This window comes from Eublepharis macularius, chromosome 4 (assembly GCF_028583425.1).
Source record: "Eublepharis macularius isolate TG4126 chromosome 4, MPM_Emac_v1.0, whole genome shotgun sequence".
In the NCBI taxonomy this organism is placed as follows: domain Eukaryota; kingdom Metazoa; phylum Chordata; class Lepidosauria; order Squamata; family Eublepharidae; genus Eublepharis; species Eublepharis macularius.
In genome coordinates this window covers 94,596,503-94,617,354 of record NC_072793.1, presented here as the reverse complement: position 1 = coordinate 94,617,354, position 20,852 = coordinate 94,596,503, and the positions used below count along the sequence as shown (strand labels likewise).

Below are 20,852 nucleotides of genomic sequence, written 5' to 3'. Positions count from 1 at the left end.
TCTTTGTTGGCACATTCATCGTGTGAGGCAGAGGTCGCTGCCATGAGTCAAGGTATCTTAGAGCTGGAAGTAATACAACAGCTCATGTCTGACATGAAACTGCATTGTGCAGTACCTATTGCTGTTTATGGTGATAATACAGCAGCACAACAGTTAGCCCAAGATGGTGGAACCAAAACACGCAGTAAACACATCTTAATCAGGTATTTGAACGTAAGATGTGCTGTAGAGCAAGGATTCATAAGATTGTTTAGATGTACATCTGGTGACAATATTGCAGACATGTTTACTAAAAGTTTGTATGCTGTACCATTTGAACGATTACGTGATGCCTTAAACTGCTCTCATACTGGCTTGGAGGAGTGTTGATATCTAAGTGTCAAAAGCCAGTGTGCAGAGGCTTTAGATCAGAACGATCAGTATGACAGGTAGACACATCAGGTGACATAGAGTCAGATGGTTAACATAAGGGTCAGGAGACCATGAAGTGAATGACTCAGCTAAACTCATGCATGTATCTGATTGGGTGTCTACATGTATATATAGCTACCATGTACAGTATGGTTGGGGGCTTCTTGCAAGTCCAGGTGTAGGCGAAGCACTTTGTCTCTCTGGACTGTAAACTTGTATATATTGCTCTTTATCCACCTATAAATAAACTGTATTATACACCTTTGCTAAACTAACAAGGTGTGGACTCTTTGTGGATCCTCCTTAAGCTGGTGCAGTCACGCTGAATACACACCCTCCAACATCTCTCCCTTGCTGAGCAGAGGTCTCTTTCCTCCATCTCTCGGTTTCTTGCTGTCCTGCTCAGCCTTCTCCTCCTCCACCTCTCCCTGACAGGCCTAGTTTTATGGGGCCACTCTGGCAGACTCCTGCCCCTCTACCAAGCTCTGTCCTTCCCTGGGTGTGGTCCTCCTCCTCCTGGGCAAACTAATGGGGCTGCTGACCCATCCTGGGCCTTTCCGGGATCTTCCGTATCCCCAGTCCTCTCCCGGCCCTCTAATGCAGCCCTGTAGGGCAGGGCTGGCCAGCCCCCTCCAACTGTGGCGGCCCGGCCACCATAGCAGCATTTCTGCCAGTGGCTCCATCCTGGTGGCCCACAGTGGCACCATCCTTAGGGCCACTCTGCAAGCCAGGCCGCACTGGCCATCATTGAGTGAGCCAGCCAGCCAGCCTCCCTGAAGGTGATGCGGAGGTGTCCTGGGCCTCTGCAGGGTGGCTGCACCACCCAGGGTTGCAGCTGTTAGTCAGGCCACCTCCTGCTGGTCCTGCTGTAGCCCGGGCTCAGTGGCGTGGCCGTGGCTTTCAGGACCCTGGTCTCTATCTGTTTCTGTTGCTTCAGCTCGGTTGCACAACATCTTTTGTAAGCAGAATGGCATTAAGTCTATTTTCCAGTAGTGCATTGCTGGATCCAAACTCTGTTGATCAAATTTGTGGAGAGATGCTTTAATGGTTCTTGGAAGCTGATGTAGCAGTGGTGTTTGGTGGTATGCAGTGGAGTAGCAAATCTGTTTAACTGTTAAAGTGTGAGCTTATTCTTCTGTGGCTCAGGAAATGTGTGGCAGAAAATGAAAGACCAGCTACTGCAGTTTATTTTTGTAAGGGAGGCTATCTGTCCACTGGTTAAACTCAAGGAATGTTGGCACATCCTGATTCAATGCCTAATGGTACAGAGAATTCAAGATTTCATTACACATTCCAGACACAGAAATATCCCTAGGCAGTTGAAAATAAGATTGCTTTCCTTTTGATTGGTTGGCTTCCTTCATGTTTTCCATCTTCATGTTTTGAGCCACTGTCTGCCTCGCTGCCCTCTTCTGAAGCTGTAATCTAAGCCACAATTTCTTTGGAATTCTTAAGGGCAATGTCATAAGTGGCCAAGGTTTTGCTTATTTTAAAAAATGCCAGAATACCTTGTAATAAGTCCAGGGAACTTTATGCCAATTTGCTGGCTTACTGGGAAAGTCACTAGATGAGCAGAATTTCTATATATGTGTGTCTCTGCACTCACTGATTTTGTGTTTGAAACTCATATTGTTTCTGACCCTCTGTGGATTCTGCCATGCAATTTTTGTTTGGGATTCAATGCAGTCTGATTGTTCACCAGTTTTTAGCTGGTGTGTAAGTAAATATTTTACAGTGCAGATTCTGTAAACTGTTATATGGACTGAAATCATCCTAAAGAGATGTACCAGTGGGGGATACTCCCTGCTTAAAGTTTTGTTAAATCTCTGCCTCCACTATACTTGCTTATATGAGTCCCACCATACCTTTTCAAGGTGGGAGTGTTTCAGGTGCTTTGTATTAGACTGATGTCCTTGGTTAACTCTGAGGACTAATTAGAACATAAGGTGTATGGTTCAAACCAGACTGGAGAACTGATACATCTCAATCTGTTTCTGTTTCTCAGCGCCCAGCTGCTGCAATGGCCATTGGGGGTGCCCTGGCCAGGCCAAGCTGGCTCAGTTCACCCACCTTGGGGCGAGCTAACCGTTTCCTCAGCACTGCAGCTGTCAGCCTTATGAATCCAAGACGGTCACCAGGCACCATGGAGAAGGTTAAAGTTCGCACCTTGAACATGGAACAGCGGACGGAAGAAGACAGTGAGTAGTATCTTATTTCACAGTAACTGAAAAAGCAACTTCTGGTTTCAGGAATGTGACACCCCCCCCCCTTACCTCACAATTTACTGTCAAGTTGCAGCTGACTTACAAAGCTATCAAGGCAAGAGGCATTCAGTGGTGGTTTGCGATTACCTGCCTTTGTGTAGCAACCTTGTCTGAATGCTTCAGAGCTGCATAGCTAATGCAGTTGACTTGAGAGTAGTCTGTAGAGAGTAATACACAAATGATATTTAATTATCTGAATACACAAACATCCAAGTTAGGAGAACAAGGAAAAAGAAATGAAGGTTCAAGGGAAAATGAAACAAAAGAGGACAATGTACATGAACGGAGGCTGTCTCAGACACTTATGTGGGGAAGTGGGGTGTGACTTTAATTAATTAAGTAAATATAAATCAAGAAACTCAAACCAGCTAAATATAGAATCCTACTTCTCTGAGGTTGCTTTTCATTGGTGTAGATCCATTTTCTTCACAGCTTCTGATGAACAATGACGACTAGTTCAAGAATTCTTTTCTATTTTATGGCAGTTGAAGGCAGCAAAGGAAATGAGGGCCTCTTGCTGGGGAAACCTGCAGAAGAGCCAGAACAACCCATAACGGAGAACTCTCTGTTGGAAGTCTTGGATGGAATAGTCATGATGTACAACCTCAGCGTGCACCAGCAGCTTGGTAAGGTGAGCAGGATTCATTTTGGGGGGTGTTTCAGTTCTCTCATTTTCATAACTTAAATGAAAACTCGTGCTAACAGAGACTCTAGCGAAAGGGCAGGAGTAGCGCATTGATTCACTGTACCAAGAACTGTGTTTGCTTGCTCTGTGCTTTTGGGTGAAATTGCACTTGACAATGAAAGGTCTATATTTTTAATGCAGATAGCTTATATACAGCTGTATACCACAATGGGAGGGTGTGTGATTTCCAGTAGGGAAGTGAGAAAAAGTGATTATCTCTGTCCATTGCTTCCCCTTCCCTTCATACTCCCTTCTATTTTGTCCTAGTTGGGTTTTGAAAATGGAAATGAACCCAGGTAGGGGGGAAACTGACTTGAAGGTTTGCAAGGTGAAACAGCAGGTGGGGGAAGGGTTCAAGCAACCCCCTCCAAACTACCACTTCTCTGCTGAAAACCTGTCTTTCATCTTGCAACTTTAGTGCTGGTTGGTTGTGCCTGATATCCAAAGACATAATCTGCTTCTGTTGTGCTTAGTTCTGTCTTCAGGCTGGTAGACTTTGCACTGGCTACAATTAAGGGACTAGTGGGAGGAATTGATTACTTGCAGAGTACTAAAGAGTACTTCTTTTGCCAAGTTTTTCTTACATACGTGCTATAATGTGTATGGAAATACTTGTATTTCAGATGGTAGGTGTTTCCGATGATGTGAATGAGTATGCTTTGGCACTGAAAGACACTGAAGAAAAGATTAGTCGATGCCCAAAGAGGGTAAGAAGGCCTCTTGTTATTTATGTACTGTTCCTCTTGGAAATCGTTCAACTGCTGTTCCAAGACCCACTTCTGCCACTAGTGCTAGTTTCTTTAGGACTGGCTGAGAAACTATGATGGCTTATTCTCCATATGCGTGGAATGGAATTAGCATTTTGTTTATTTCTCTGGAGTGATTTAAAACCTATTTGTTTCTCCAGCTTTAGTTCTTGCTACTTCTCCCTTGTTTCAGTGCTATTATGCAGAGTTAGAGGAGGGAAGGTGGCATGGTATAGCCTGATCTTATCAGATCTTGGAAGTTAAGCAGGGTCAGTCCTTGGATGGCGACCACCAAGGAAGACTCTGCAGAGGAAGGCAATGGCAAACCACCTCTGCTTCTCACTTGCCTTGAAAGCCCCTTGCTGGAGTCCCCATAAATTAGTTGGAACTTGATGGCACATACACACATGCAGAGTTAGACACTGGTAAATTAGCAGCTTGCTAGTTGCAAAAGATCTTGAAAGAACAAAGCCCAAGTGATTTTTCTCTGTAATATTTGAACATAGCTTCCTTTTAAAGCTTCAGTTATAGTTTTTAGATTTAGCTTTAAACCTAAGAACAGTTCTAGTGATACCCTGGGGACCAAATTAGTTACGGCTCACCTGGGTGATCTCCTTCTATATGAGCCATTATCAACATGTTGGCCTCTGCTGTATGTTTATTATCAGAACCAACTGAGCCTCTTAACTTATGTGCATGTGTTTGAATCTATTGTGGTTTTATTTCCAGGAGTGCCTCTGATTAAGATTTTAGTGATGGTTGCAAAATGTTGCTTGTGTTGTAGCTTTCCAAATTCTGCATCTTACTCCTGATCTTCCCTGATATCTATGCAAGGAATAAATTATTGGCAAACTGACAGTGGCTTTTGGCAGCTCATGTTATTTTGCAGCAGTAACTGAAAACCCTATTATTGAGACTAAGCTTGCATGAAGAACAGGGTTTTCCGTGTTCTGAAAGGAGAAAATTGGTATCTTTATTCCTCATGTGTCTTCTGTGTTTAATACAGAGAAGAGATATCTATGAAGAGCTAGTGAAAAGTCGGAAGGTTTTTTCTGACAAGCTTAATCATCTGAGTCGACGTCTTGCTTGGATCAACGTTACCATTTATTCAAAGGTAAGAGAGAAAGTAATATGTATATGAAGAATCTGGGCTCACTATTTCAGATATGGCTTAGCCCATGCTGTGTAGAGTTACGTCATTGCTTCTCGTATCTTATGTGCCATACTTCTGCACTTTAAAGTTGCTTTTTATTATAGATCAAGTATGCATTTTAGTATTGATCTGCTGAAATTAAAAAGAAGTTGCTTACAATTTTTTTTTAAAATTTTTGTTGGATTAGAAATCATTGAATTGTACATTACAGTCAATTTCCTTTAATTTCCCCAGTTCTAACCCCCTCCCTTTCCCCCCCTTTTGTTGACTTCCAACAGTTTTCCAACCCCTTGTCCCTTATCCCTTACTCATTTCAAATTTATTATATCTGTCAAACATTAACTTTCACTTTCTTCTAAGCTTATCTATATAACACAGTGTATCCTCTGTCTTCTTACTTACTTTAACAACTAAATAATGCATAACTAAATAATACATTCTTGGCATATATTCTTTTAATAATAGTCATTTAACTAATTTTGGTACTCTATTCTCTATCTTATAATCTCATCTTCAATATGGGACAAACAATTTATCCCTCATTTAGCATAATTTTAGGTACTTCTATAAACAATACATTCAATATAAGTCAACCAATTTAACTTATATTCTATATATTACTTTTTCTGCACATCTTGTCTTCGTACTATTTTAATTATATAATTCCTCCATTATGCAGCTATCCACCAAAAGTAGTCAACCAATTTGACCCATATATACCTCAGTCAGTCAATTTAACATGTAGTCTATACTATACATATAGTCTATTACTATGTATTTTCCCCCCTTGCTTAGGTTTCTTCATTGCAATTATAAAATATCTCCATTATACAATTATTGCCAAAAATGAAATTAATTAGTTTCTATTCTTATAATTAATTAATTTCTATCATTATAATTCTTATAATAACACCTATGATACTTAATACTATATATAATAGTCAAATAAAATAGTTGCTTAGAAATTCTCATTTAACTCTCCACCCCCCGGTAAAGTCACCTCCCTCTACTTTTATTGTATTTCAGTAATTTTCAAACTGCCACAGTTCTCCTCCCACCTCCCATTTTTTCACCAAATATTGTTTCAGCTTCTCCCAATCCGTCTCTCAAGGTCTCTCAGTTTCCTTGTCATTTTGTACATTTCCGCCATGTACAGCAATTTGTAAATCCAGTCCTCAATAGTTGGCACTTCTTGCACTTTCCATTTTTGCGCATACAAAAGTCTAGCCGCTGCTGTCATATAAAATAACAAGCTTACAATTTTTCTTTTGATATAAGATTTTTAATCTAACTAGGCTCAAATTATGCTTGAAGGCTATAACATACTAATAAGCATTGACAGAGAGAGCCTAGTCTTAATATATTATGGATATTCTTTCTGACCCTGAAATTAATTTAAACATCTCTAATATGCATGTTCTCTCTCTCTCTCCTCTCCTCCTTCCCTAGTTAACTTGGTAGATGTTCTTTGGCAATAATTTGCCTATAAAATGTCAAAATGCATCATTTCACTGAACTATAGAAATAGTCTGTTAATATTGCCATAGAATTTTAGAAGTCATTTTTAAAACTTTCACTAATTGCAGGTTACTCTATTTTGTTTGAAGAATCCTCACTTTAGTTGAAGTGTCATTTTTTTTCTGTGTACCAACATAGTGGAACTTTCTGTCTGCAGAAACCCAGGCCCATTTGGCTTTGCTATCCTTTTGCCGGGCCTGCAAGACAAGAGATGTTCCAGGCATATGGTGTTTGAGGTGGACAGGCCATCTAGCCGCCCTCCTGCCATGGGGGGGCATGTCCCCCCTCCCATTTCTATATTCTTCTGGTAGCTGGCCACCCTGTCCCACGGTTTTGTTTAATACTTGACAGGTGGTGCAATATGTGCGCGGCTGTTTTAAAGTACTGTATTATTGCTTGATGATTTTATAGTATATGCTGCTATGTTTTATTATTGTATTTATCATATTGTTGTGATCTGTTCTGAGCCCGTTTTCAGGGAGAGCGGAATATAAATTTAAATAAACAAACAAATAAATAAAATAATGGATGCCCCCTAGCTCTATTGCATGATATGAAAATAATTTGTTCTTCTCTGTTGGATTTATAATATGCCAAATGAGAAGTTTGAGAATTGGGTATTTACCTATGAAATGTCTATGTTGTAGTAGAGCTGTTACAAGGTGAACAGTTTTTCTAGTTACCTTGGATGCCAGTTTTATATGCCAACGCTACATTTATTTCTGGACTTCCACAGTTAGAATGGGAAAAAGTTAATGTGCATGGTCGTCTTCATGCAGTTTTGTGAAAGAAGGGGTTTTTTTTCTTCTTCCTATAGTAACTTCATATTTTAAGGTACTTTCTATGTAGCTTTGGAACTGCAAAGCAGAATTTTGTGTCTCCCCCTTTTTTTAAGGATTTACATATAGCTTGATACAGGGTAACATCTATGGCATCATTTGTCTCCATAGTAGTGTTCTAATCCCTTATTTATGCATATCCTTTTCTGCCATCTGAGCTACAAACTGACTAGGAACTGCTCCTTTACAGGAGAAGATGCAAGATATATACTGGTTGTTGCGGGTGTGCATCCGCACTATTGAACATGGAGACAGGATTGGCTCGCTCTTTGCATTTATGCCAGAATTTTATCTGAGTGTGGTTATGAACAGCTACAGTGCTCTCAAGAACTACTTCAGTCCTGTCAATAGCATGGAGGAGCTTCCAGGTGAGGAGGAGGGAACTGGAGAGGGTCTCTAAGTAGGGCCTTCTGTACATTTTGCATGTAAAAACCTACACACAAGAAAAAAAGGATTGCATATAAGGTAGCATTTGGCACAGAATTTGGATTACCAAGAATCATAGCGTTGATTTAAAAACATGCTTTTATGTACGTGAAAGTATGTTTTTGAAAGGTGGATTGCCCCAACAGAACACTCCAGTGCTTGGGGGGCACAGCATTCTTCTCATAATCCCATTAAGCTACTTGCACAAATGTCTTAACTTCTCATGGCCAGAACTACAAAGTATAGACGGGCACGAACTGGAATGCAAACCAAAAAAACTCAAGAACCAGCCTGGTTCGTGGTTCACGAACCAGTGGTTCATAGAAGGTCATTTCCATGAACTTCCACGAACTGGTCTACTGGTTCATTTGGTTCGTTTTAAACAGCAATGCCCCTTTCTGTGCTGCTGCAAAGCGGCAGGGAAAGGGGCATTTAAACCCGCGGATCAGCTGCTTGTCGGGGAGATCCCCGCTGTTTAAATGATCAGCTGCTTGTCAGTTTAAATGCCCTTTTCCCTGCCACTGCTAAGCGGCTGGAAAGGGGCATTTAAACCCCACGAACCACAAACCGGTTCATGAACTTGCCCCAGTTCGTGGGAGTTCGTGGTTCCTGGTTGGTGAAAACGCCACAAACCACGAACCGCACTATTAAGTTTTTTTGCAGTTCGTGCACATGTCTACTACAGAGTAGTTTCCAGAGGCTCTAAGCTCATTGATTCTGGTGCATGCTAGTTGAGTATTACTCCACTCTTCAGGCTGAAGTCAATGGAAACACTGTTGTGTTGCTTGGGCGTCTAGGGTTGAAACATAAAAGTGAATTAAATATAACTACAAACATAATACAAATCAACACTGGTATATAATTTAATTCAACAAGTGAAAGTGCAAAAGGTGTGATTAAAAACAGCAATAGTGTGGTTCAACATATAAGTACCATACCCTTGTATACACATAGTAAATTCACACAGACACAGGTATTTTAGTACATTTTAACTCCACATGTATAGAAACAGAACCTTGGCGTTCCAGCCCAAGGGGCTTTCTCAGTGGTATGTATTCATACAAAGCACCCCATCAGTGTATTGATGAGGAAGGCCCTTGGGCCAAAACACATTTGGTTCTGGTTCTTTATATATGGAGATAAAATGTACTAGCATACCTGTGTCTGTGTGAGTTTACTATATGTATATACAAGGATATGTTACTTATACATTGAACTACACTGTTGATGTTTTTTAATCATACTTTTGCACTTTCATTTGTTTAATTAAATTATATACCAGTTTTTTATTCATGTCTGTTATGTTTGTAGTTATATTAAATTCACTTTTTTGTTTCAGCCACTTTGGTTACCCTTCTTCTGCAGAGTTGTGGTTTTTCTCCTTTTTGTTGTTGTCCTTACTTGGGTACATACACCGCCTCTCACAATCTTCTTTTACTATTTTATCAGCAAAATTACCATATAGTATTTTGGGATAACGTCCCTAAAACTAATTTCTTAAGCAGTGGTGCATGTTAACTCTTAGATTTTATAACCAAGTAGAACAACCAGGAAGTCACAAAAATGCATGATGGGGTTTATTTATTTATTTAATTCATAGCCTGCCTTTCTCACTGAGAACAAAGGCAAATTATACAATACAAGTCAGTAAGAACAAATACTATATGATCAGCAGCTAGAACATTCAGTGACCAAATATGATAAGGTATGGGTTGCAGAAATCTGAAACGGGCTTAAATCAGAAACACAGAGATGAACTGTTGCTGAAACAAAGGATAAGTAATTAAACGTGACATCTTTAATGAAACAAACTGCCCAGTAGGAGCATATCTACATCAACAGACAGTACCCAATAGAATAAATAGTCTGTAGACAGTGTCCCTATCCCATGTATCTCTCTGAGCCAGTTCTTATAGCACAGCACTATTATCTGAGTAAAAAAGCTCTCCTGAATAATTCAGTTTTGCATAGTTTGTGGAAAGTTTGGAGAGTGGGATGAAATGCAGTGAGAAGAAGGAGAATCTATTTGCCTCCCCGATCTGTTCCTGGTGACCTTCCACCTCCTACCACAGAGCTCTCAAAACATCCCCCATCCCATCCTTCATCTCAACATCCCCCATCTTCACCATTATATGTTGCCTTCATTTCTCTTAGCCCTTGCCTGGTACAGTTTTGGTGGGCGTGAGAGTTATTTGACATCCCCCTACACACTGTTTTTGTGTATCCATCTTGTCCAGCTATCCTAGTTGATGGTTAAAGATAGAAGTTGTGCAAAACAAGGACAAAGAGTTGTTCTATGAAAGGGAGCATGAGGGATGGTTTGAATGAAAGTGGCCAAGTAACACAGATTGGAAGTGCATTGTTGGATGTCACTTGAAACAAGAAAAGTACTTGAGTTCAATTTCTTTGAAAGCAGATAAAGACAATAGTGGTTGTATTTATTTTGATGGTCTCTCTTGGGACAACTTCTGTCATGCTGTCCAATGGTATCGATAAGAGTATGGGAATGAGTTGTTTTGGGATTCTCCTAGTAATTACACTGATCTCACTTTTGAAGAGATTCTGTCATAAGGACTTCAGTGTAATACTTTTTAATTACTTAAAAATTCAGAAAATTGCCTTTGATTTGGTTGGCTTTGATTTTTTTTTTGTTGCCACCCATTCAAACAACATTGAGATCATTTGCTTTATATGTTATGCCAGTGGCATTCTTTATGCAATGCATTCCTTATGCAGTGTCTCTTCTGCTCATGGAGTGACTAGAAGATGAAAAGGGGAAACTTGTGTTAGAAGTAGGGTTCACAGGTAGATTAACTGTTGCAAGTGAATTAATATTCAAAGATATAAAGGGATACTGCTGGGGAAAATAATGCTGTTAACTCAACCAAGTTTCACTTGTGATACAGTAATTATTATATAAATATATCTGACTAGGTTAGTTGTGAAGTCATAGTCTCCCATTGTTCCAACACATACCTGCATGGAAGTTTTGAAAATGAATAATGTTCTGTTGTTGTGGTGATTATGTTGGGAATTGCTAGTGCTATTACTGTGCTGCTCCCTGCATGCCCTAGTACTCACAGAGAAGAGGATCAACCAGGTATCAGTTCCAGCTGTGCAGCCTGCATGACTGTGCTTCTACTGTCCAAGTGGGACTCTCTACCTAGTGCTTCCAGTTTTAAGTAATAAAAGGGACAACTTGGAAAGTTGCAGTTCAGACTTTGTTCATATGAATGAGCTTAGTGGAGACCTTCAGCTTGTTTATGTGATCTGTGAGCATAATTCAAATTGATGGTTATTATCTTTAAAGCCCTAGACCATTTATTTAATTATTTTATTTATGTTATTTGGGACCCATGCTATTTAAGGACCACCTGCTTCCATATGAATCTGTCCCTCAGTTAAATTCATCTATAACGACCTTCTGACATAGCCATGAGAACCAGGGCCTTCTTGGTTATGGCATCAAAACTCTAGAGTCACTTGCTCACTGGAATTCCTTATCCACTGATATTTCATGACACTAGATGAAGACTTTTCACTCATTCTTGTTGTGAATTTGCTTACTCTTATCCATAGTAAATCATAAAACCTCTCGATGTATTTATGCTATATTGGTTGTTAATGTCTGCTGCCATAATTATTTTAGTGCTGCTGCCACATTTTTAATTTTTCTAATGTTTGATGCAGTGGTTATTTTAATTTGGGTCTGGTTAAGTGCTGTAGTGTATTGTATTATTGTTTTATGGCTAGCTTTTAATTGCTTAATATTGTTTTCTTTGATACATGTTGAAAGCCTGCTTGGGAGCTACTACGACTGACGGTGTAGGGCACACATTTTAAATAAACAAATACAACTATGATTTGGCATCACATCTGAGCCAGGCTAAAAACCTGTCATTGTGCTCCTGTTTTTATCCTATAAACCCAAATGCTTGGATTTAGAGTAGCAAGCTGGCCCCTGGCTTCAGGAGCAACTTTGGTTTGGTGAAGGTTTCTGCAAGCCCAAGATGAATCACAAGTCCCTTGACCTCTGGTAGATTCAAAGTGCCATGAAATCTTGAGGGTACTGCTTTTGTCTTACTGTACAGCTTTTCTCCCCTCTTTCCCCATTAGAAATCACTCCACCGAATTGCTTTCCCTCTTGCAGGGGGAACAGTTTCCAAATTCTATAGCTCTTTTACATGGATATGCAACTACTGCGCTAATTCTATTCATATCCCAAAAACCCACACTAGAGAAGGGTCCAGTTGAGAAATAACTTCCAGAATGCTGGACATGTGTTTTTCATTTCCAGGGGGACCAAACTATTGAGGAATATTTGGAATATATGCAATACTTGCTTTCTTACCAAGCTCAAATTTATTTTACAGCTTTAACAACCTAAAATGCACTATTTATAACTTGGGTTGCTTTTTAAATTGTATTATGTAGCATATATATGGATTTTAAAATTAGTAATATTTTGATGGTCTTCAAGCAATTTTTCAAATGTACCAAAATACTAGAAAGACAGAATTGCAGACTGCTTCACCCTATTCATATTTTAGTTTTTGTCACCCTGAGAGATCCTTGGAAACTGCTCCCCCCTATTTTCCTGCCATTTTCTCCCAGGCTTTTGCGTACATATCTCAATCTGAGAACCTGCTGTATGGTTTGTACTTTCCCCCATTAAAATGGGGAAAAAGTACTTTTGACTTCAAGAGAATTCTACCCACTTCTGGGTGGTGCTTCTGGTTAAGTGCTAAAAATGAACTGACAATCTGGGAAGTTGCTATGCAGAGCTGTATTTGGTTCATGTTTTCAGGCTGTCTCTCTGAAAACCTTTTTCTTATTTTTTTTTAAATATGGAGGGTGATTCTAGGACTTGGTTCTGATGCAGGTGGTAAATCTTATAACTGTGGAATGTCTGTGCATTTTTTGTGATTCTAATATTTGGAATCTTTTCAGGCTATGAAGAGACTTTGACACACCTTGCTGCCATTTTAGCCAAGCACTTTGCTGATTCAAGGATTGTGGGCACTGGTAAGACAGCTCATGTCCTCCAGAAGTGCTGTTTCACTATGCATGCTTCCAATGTATGTGCTAACTAGAAACAGCAGATTAAACTCATTTTTGCTCATTCCTCTTTGATTTCCAATTGAGGTTTGTAGAATAATGAGAATCTCTTTCTTCTAATTTCTCTCATAGCAAAGCTCATTGAAGAGGGAAGTTCCATATTTTGTCAGCTGCTTTGTCTTATCCTTTTATCTTGGCTATTTGTCCACCTCCCATTACTGGAGTAAACAATAGCTTTACAGTCTCTGGAAATCTGTATTGCTGTTTTATCTGCTAATAGTTCTCTCTCTTTTCCATAATCAGATATCAGGGACTCTCTAATGCAGGCTCTGGCCAGCTACGTGTGCTACCCTCATTCACTTCGTGCTGTAGAGAGGATCCCAGAAGAGCAGTAAGTTCTTGGTCTCTTTGTTTGTGTATAGCAACATGTATCCTAGAAGAAGCAAACTTCCTTTTCTTTTCCTGAACTGGGCATAATTCTCAGTTTTATTATTTCCTTTAGAGTGGTGAGTGACTGCTCCTCTACCTGGGTCTTCACCTTTTCCTGCTATGTTTTCCCCCTCATGTGAACTAAACATCTTGTTTGTTTGTTTGTTTATTTGACTTTACACCCCACCTTTCCTGCAAATGGGCTCAGGGAAGCTTCCAACAATATTTCAATAAATACAATAAAAACATTAAAACCACTTAATATAGGTAAAAAATTCAGGCTCTGTCTTGCCTTGGAATCCGCTCCCCTATTCTCATGGTGGTAACCTATTGTGTTATTGTGGCAGGCGAATATCAATGATGAAGAACTTGCTGGCCCCTTATGAGCAAAGGCCCTGGGCCCAGACCAATTGGATCCTTGTGCGACTGTGGCGGGTAAGGATATATTCTCTCTCTTGTTTTCTCTTTTTTTTTGGAATTTCCAGTCTGATTTTAAACCCAGCATCCATTCTCTGCATGAATTCTCCATTAATTCACTGTCTAAACCTTCTTATATAATTCTGATGAAAGTATCTTAATGTTTCCTTTGAGAGATAATGTAAGATATGTTAAAGATCATTTTTTTGTTTTGTAGGGCTGTGGATTTGGATATAGATACACACGACTTCCTCATCTGCTGAAAACCAAACCTGAGGATGCCAATCTCCCCAGTTTGCAGAGTGAGTGGGGGTGGAGGTTAAGAGACAGGGAGACGCTGCTTTGCAGTTGTAACTTATGGGTACCTGTGTTCCAGTAAGTGGCAAGGTAACTAGTATCACTGGGTATTGTTTGTGTTACTGCTGGGAATTGGCATGGAAAACTCCAAGTAGTGACCATTAGAGATATGTTGTCTGGATCCCTGACTGGCTGAGGTGTGTGATTTCTTTGAGGATTGAACTTTTGTTCCAACGTGGCATAGAATAAGCCTACTGAATTGTGAAGGGACAGATACATGGAAACTTATTCCCAATGTAGTACAGATGGGCAGTGTAGAAAACAGTGAGGGGCCTCCTTTCATTTTGAAGAAAGGCAATATTAGACTTAGCAGGCTAAATCTTTCTTGAGTTACCAGGGGGTCCATGAAAGATTGGCAAAGAATTCAACATTTGTGCAAAAATAAATAAGCCCAAATATTACACTGAAAGTAAACCCTTATATTGACTTTGGATGTGAACTATATTTTGAGATTTAAGTAAATTTTATTTTGATTTGATATTTTAAAAATATTAGATAATGCAAAAAAGGCATTTTCTTAAAATGTAAGCTTATGTGTACATGTCCATATACATAGGAGCTCTTTCCAACAGGGATGTGCAGTTTGGTTCAGAATTTGGATTAAAATAACAATTTTTGGCTGATTTGGTAAAATCTGGGTATTCCAAATAAAAACACAGATATTCCAAATTTTTACTGAATTTTCATTAAACTTCGATAAAATTCAACCATTGTTTTCTTTGGGAAAATCACTCGGGGGGGCTATCCAGTGGGCTGGGAGGGGGTGTCGTTTTTCAACCAAACTTTACCAAATTTGGAGGGAACCTAATACAGAATGTTCTTTAAAGACTTTCCAAGTATCATGAAGGTTAGATCTGGGAGGGGATTTTATGCCCCCCAAAGGTGCCCCCCACTCTCCTCTATGGGGAAAAATTGGGGGGGTTATCTGGGGGCCTGGGGGGTGGCATTTTTCAAGAAAACTCCACCAATTTTTCAGGGGACCTACTCTGGACTGTCCTCTAAAGACCCCCAAGTTTCAGGAAGATTGGACCCCAGGGGCCAGTTCTGTGGGCCGCAACAGGGTGCCCCCAGCCACTCTATTGTTTCCTATGGGGAAAAAGTTAAAGCTGACTCCCATTGCAGAAACATACTGAGGCAAGGCTGCAATGGCCAAGGCACATTCCCAAATGCAAGCTGAGCTCATCCCAGAGAAAGCCCAACAGAACCAAACTGAAGTAAGGCAATGGAATCCCCCCAGAACCAAAGTGAAGCAAGGAGACCAACATCACATCAGAGAATCACATCCATTCCACTCAAACCAAACTGATGCAAGGAACACTGTTGGAACTTAGCTCAACAGAAGCAAAGTGAAGCAAGGGAATGGAATCCCTCCAGAACCAAAGTGAAGCAGGGGGACCAATATCAGACTATGGAATCACACCTATTCCACTCAAACCAAACTGAAGTAAGCAATACTGTTGCAACACGTAACCCAACAGAACCAATGTCATTCACAGCAGCTAGGCACTGGTGTCCCCCTAGCCCACTGGATAGGCTCTAGGGTGATTATCCAGTAGAAAACAATAGCTGATGTTTTCAGAAATAGCCAAACTGATTTAGAGAATCAATTTGAAATTCAGGAAATTCCAAATTTTTTCATGGGTTCAATTAAAAAATTGAATTTACCAAATTTGGGGGCGGGGGGGGGGGGTTTGCACACCCCTACTTTCCAAATAAGATTTCTTGACAGTAATTTAGCAGCAATGGAACTGCACATCCTGCCATCAACAACTTTCTCTGACCTGTAAATATTTTCATGGGTTGGGGTTTCTCCATGGAAAAAAAGTTGGGAAACACTGTTCTAAAGCCTGACATATAAACCTTCAGCAGTGGGTTGCCAGTGAGTGCCAGCATAGTCCCCTTCTTTTCTCCTGTGAATTTTAGGGTCTTGCATCCCCATTGTTTTAAGGCATGTGTCATTCACTTCATCTGGCCATGTTTTAAATGCAGACTAGTATGTCAATGTCACTGCAGCACTCAGAATTTTATTTATCCTGCACAGTAGGGAGCTGTGTTAAAAGCTGTCAGTTACAAGCTGTAGAGGGAGCTTTGGCCTCCTCTTTGTAGCCAGCCAGAAAGGAACTATCAAGGGCCATTGTCTGTCATTGGGAGAATACTCAGAAATACTGTTCCAGGCTTACAGAAATCACTAGTTAAGTGCCTCAGAGTTCTGGACCCAAGTGAGCAGGTTTTTTTGATGATGGAAAGGAAGAACATTGAAAATATAAGAAGTAATTGAGATGCAGGTGGCAGACAGACCTATTGTACACACAAAGTATGATTGTGCGTTAGGAGTTTTTGAGCTGCTGAAGAGAATACTTTTGTATAACTTCCTGTTTTGTATAAGCTCCTGTTCTCTGGGTTGCTTAACAGCTGTCAGGTTATCAGTTGGCCCGGTGCTCTCTCTGAGACATCATATAATGCAAGGGTAAAATAACCCTGCATAAGGCAATATCCCTTCGTAGACCCAGCTTAAGAATATTTGCATCTTCATTTAATGTTGCTCTGTTTGTTTGTTTGTTTATTTGTTTCTTTATTTCTTGGGTCCAGGAGATCTCTCTGTTGCTAGTTTCCAGAGTAAGTTTTCTGTTGTCTTCCTTTTGTATGGTGGTGGCATAGTTTTTAGCCCTTTAGCAGAGTCTCTTTCCCTCCCACCCTTGGTGTGCAGGCAGGTCCTATTCTGTCATTCCCTCCGTAAGTGGGGTTCAATACTGGAAATGGGGGAGTGGGGAGGAAAATAAAAGGGGATGAGTTCGGGCAGACCAAGTGATGGTCCCAAGAGCCATCAGAAAGATTCATTATGGTGACCTGCCAAATGTGCCTCAGGGTGGGCGGATATGTATGTATCTGCCTTTGGTTGGAGGTAAATTATGAGTACACAGTGTATGTGAGTGTGTGTGTAGCTGCTGTCCAGTTGTTCATGTGCTCTCCATAGCAGTTTCCCTTTTGTGGCTATGCTCTCGACCCTCCCTTTCTTGTTGATTTTTCTCCAGCCCCACCTTTTCTTAAAAGTCTCCTTCAGTGAACATGGGATTGAGCTTGGGGTGGGTGGAAGAATCTGAGGAACACAAAAAGCCAGCAGATGCAGCCTGCCAAGAAAAGATGCCAATCTGCAGACTTGGATCAAACATGAAGATGAAGTTCTCATGACATTCCACCTCTGTAGTGTTTGTGGGGCTATAAGTGACCTTGGGATGTCTTGAGTCAGTGTGGCATTGCTTCATTTTTCCAGGTGTTGGCAACGTCCTAACTACCAGTTATTTCTGCACTTGGCTCCAAACGGTCTGAGGCAGGGCATAGGCTAGTGATCCTGCTTTCTGCTATTTTAAGGTGCACTTGAATGAATAATTAATACTAAGTTAATTGAAAGGAGCCTGTCTACTAGCTGTCCTTGGGACATGGTCCAGGAGGGGATGCCCCCCCCCATTTGTTCTGTTACAGGGATGGAAGGGAGAACAGACAAGAGGGAAAGGACTTGCTTGCTATAGTTGGAGGGAGGAGGGGTTGTCCCTCCAAATATGCCCTGGTTCCTGCCCTGATGAGGAGTTTCTGAATTTGGAGGCCAATCCACCGTTATTTCTGGGAGATCACAAGGATTCTTCATCTTCTGTACCCAAGGCACTGACTTGCTTACTAGATGCATTCAGTCAATTATAATTGATAGTTAATTCAATCAGTCAGAATTTATTGCTCTAGTAATTAGAATAATCTTAAGACCTCCAACCTCAGTTTATTAAAGGACAATTTTATATTCATTTTCTGCCTAAGTTCTGCTCCAGAATCTGGCAGCTTGTGGTGATGACAGGGCTTGCTCCTCAGCAGGCACAGAATGCAGTAGACCTTCTTGCAAAGTCATGTTTTCCTAAATATATTACTTCTGGCATTAAGAGCAGCTGCTAGTTTTTTACTGGCTATTCCTCCCAGCTTGGATATAGGTATTGCTGTCTGTGGCTGACTGGAAGAACTCCCAAAGCTGGCCATCCCAGCTGTGAGCCTTCCAACCGTGCTGCAATATATGTGAAATTTTGTGAGCCTCATTTGGTAGGGATTTTGGTGAAACTGAAGCTGAATTTGAGTCAATGGGACTAAGGGGTCACCTGTGTTAGAAGAGCATTTGTATATTTGGGGCTGCTATTCCTAATGAAAGAGGCAAGAAACCGCTTTTGAACTTTTAAAAACATTTATTTGTCAGAAAAATTCACCATGTCAAGACTCCAAGAACATTCTGTTGGGTAAAAATACTTCCCCAGCATTGTTTTTCGCTGTGTGCATTTTTCAAATGCATGTAGGGAAGCTGCTTGAGAAAGATCAGAGAAGAGACTCAGAACTGATCCTGAGACAACTGGGCTCTTCATCACTTTGTATCTGGTCATTAGTATATTCCAAAGTTACACAGGCTTTCAGTTGTTTTTCTGATCACTGTTAAAACATTTTTTATCACTATTAAAACATATTTTAACAAGGCAAAGCACTGTAGTAAGAAGGCACGAGATGGGCTGTCACTGATGTAGCTCAAACCCCCCCCCCAGTCGCTTTTGTTGCTTCAGTCCTGCCAATATTAGCAGACTTCATCCACTGCTGTGTTAAAACTCTCCCTTGTGGAAATACTAAAAGCAACAAGTGGTCTGATGTAAGCTCGCTTCCAGTGGAAGTGTTTGGATTGGAAGGCAGGTCAGAAAATAAGTGTCTTTAGTTTGTGCTGAGGAGGACTTCCCGGAGAGGACAGCTAGCAGATTTCCTTGGTGACACCCTCCTATTCCCCATCCCCCTGGGACTTTGGGGAGGGTTCGTTCAGACTAACACAAGCTTGCTTTAATAGCCACAACTGCTGCAGTCTTGACCTCCAGATCTCATGATTAGGCTGCCATGTAACTGTTCTTTCTAATTGTAGATGGTCAGACAAGTATGAACATGTGCCCAGCTAGCGGAGAGCAGTGGGAATTGCTGTTTCGGTGCTGATCTCCTGCTGTGAGGATGTGGTGATGCTGCTTTCAGGAGAGATTAGTACTGAGCTGACCTAAGGCCTTGTGGAGATGAGTGTGAGAGATGTTTGACTGGAGTTCACCTGTAGGGTACAACTTCTGATTTGTAGGGAGACAGCAAATGTGCACAGCTACATTCTGGCTAATTCAGGTTGGCAGTACAACAGTGTTGCTTCAGGCCTTCGACTACTCTGAGCTTGTCCTATTGCTATATAACAGCCGGCCTTGGAGAGCACCTGCCATATCTGCTTATTGTAAAGATGACCTATGTGGGAAGAGGTGCAAAGAATTCCTTGTAGTTTTAAGAGACAGAGCAGTGCTGAAGTGGGGGAGGCACAGATCTGTGAAGAACAGAAAGTGTTGATTCTGTTTCCCATTTCCACACTCAGTTGCAGTAAATCAGGTTTGCCTCTGGCAGCATCAGCCCAGAATCCTCTAGCTATGTAGCCTCTCTAAAAGGTGTTACTGTTTCCTTTCAGAACCTTGCCCATCCACCTTGTTGCAGCGACACATGGCAGACCTGCTGCGCAGTGACCGTGAAATGGCACCCAGCTTCCTCAACAGTGTTCTTAACCAACTGAATTGGGCCTTTTCAGAGTTCATTGGTATGATTCAGGAGGTAAGACTTTTTGAGTCCAAAAATGAGTTGTGAAGAGCTAATGAACAACTGGAGGGGTAAATGACTTCTTTCTTACTAGGTGTCAGTAGTGGGTGAAATATGGGTTCCTGGGGAATATTGGGATTTAGTCCATTTCTGAAAGAGGCGAACGCAAGAAGGGAGAGGCCAGTGTCAAGACTGGAGAAGAATAGCTGCTGCTTCACCTTGAATCTTGTGGTAAACTGCATCCTCTTCATCTGTGTAGATCCAACAGGCTGCAGAGCGCTTGGAAAGAAATTTCGTAGACAGCCGTCAACTGAAAGTGTGTGCAACATGCTTTGACCTGTCAGTGAGCCTTCTCAGGGTACTGGAAATGACTGTTACTCTGGCTCCTGAGATCTTCCTGGACTGGACTCGCTCCTCATCAGAGCTGTTACTCAGGAGACTTGCACAGGTAGTCACATCTCTTCAGGACAACATTAGAACGGGTATATGTTGCGAACAACCATTTCATAAAGCACTCTCTCCTTCTCTCTCTCTCTCCTGCCTTAGCTGATTTGCTCCACAATTGAAGTTCCCAGCCTGAGTTTTATTCTTTATTCCCAAAAGGCTTGTAATTGAGTACTAACAAGTTTGGGGCTTATTCAGGCAAAACTGCAGGCTTTTTCTCTTTCTCTTCCTCAACACTATATTGTTATTGTCTGACAATAATTATCTGAAATGTGTGTGTGTACAATGAAATGTCTACAGTTCGGTGCTCTTGTAGTAACCTCCGATTTCTGTCTGGAAGAAACTGCCCATACATTTAATGACATTGAAGGACAAAACAATCCATTTTGCTATTTCGTGTCCCAGGAGCCCATCCGCTCTGGGAATGAATAGCTGTTTCCCCTCCCTTCAGATAGCCTTGTCAGTGAAAATGGCCACAGC

The 20,852-nt window shown here is 41.0% G+C and overlaps 1 protein-coding gene across 1 annotated transcript in view; it reads left to right on the top strand.

The window, feature by feature from the left end:
• The window catches only part of RNF123 (ring finger protein 123), a 146,167-nt gene that overhangs the window by 50,095 nt on the left and 75,220 nt on the right, over positions 1–20,852 (top strand). The window contains exons 23-33 of the mRNA XM_054978121.1: positions 2,417–2,609; positions 3,161–3,306; positions 3,984–4,067; positions 5,113–5,220; positions 7,807–7,984; positions 12,993–13,067; positions 13,404–13,491; positions 13,877–13,964; positions 14,164–14,248; positions 19,804–19,943; positions 20,188–20,376. Of these exons, the coding sequence (XP_054834096.1) occupies positions 2,417–2,609; positions 3,161–3,306; positions 3,984–4,067; positions 5,113–5,220; positions 7,807–7,984; positions 12,993–13,067; positions 13,404–13,491; positions 13,877–13,964; positions 14,164–14,248; positions 19,804–19,943; positions 20,188–20,376 (1,374 nt within the window). The remainder of the gene's footprint in view (positions 1–2,416; positions 2,610–3,160; positions 3,307–3,983; positions 4,068–5,112; positions 5,221–7,806; positions 7,985–12,992; positions 13,068–13,403; positions 13,492–13,876; positions 13,965–14,163; positions 14,249–19,803; positions 19,944–20,187; positions 20,377–20,852) is intronic.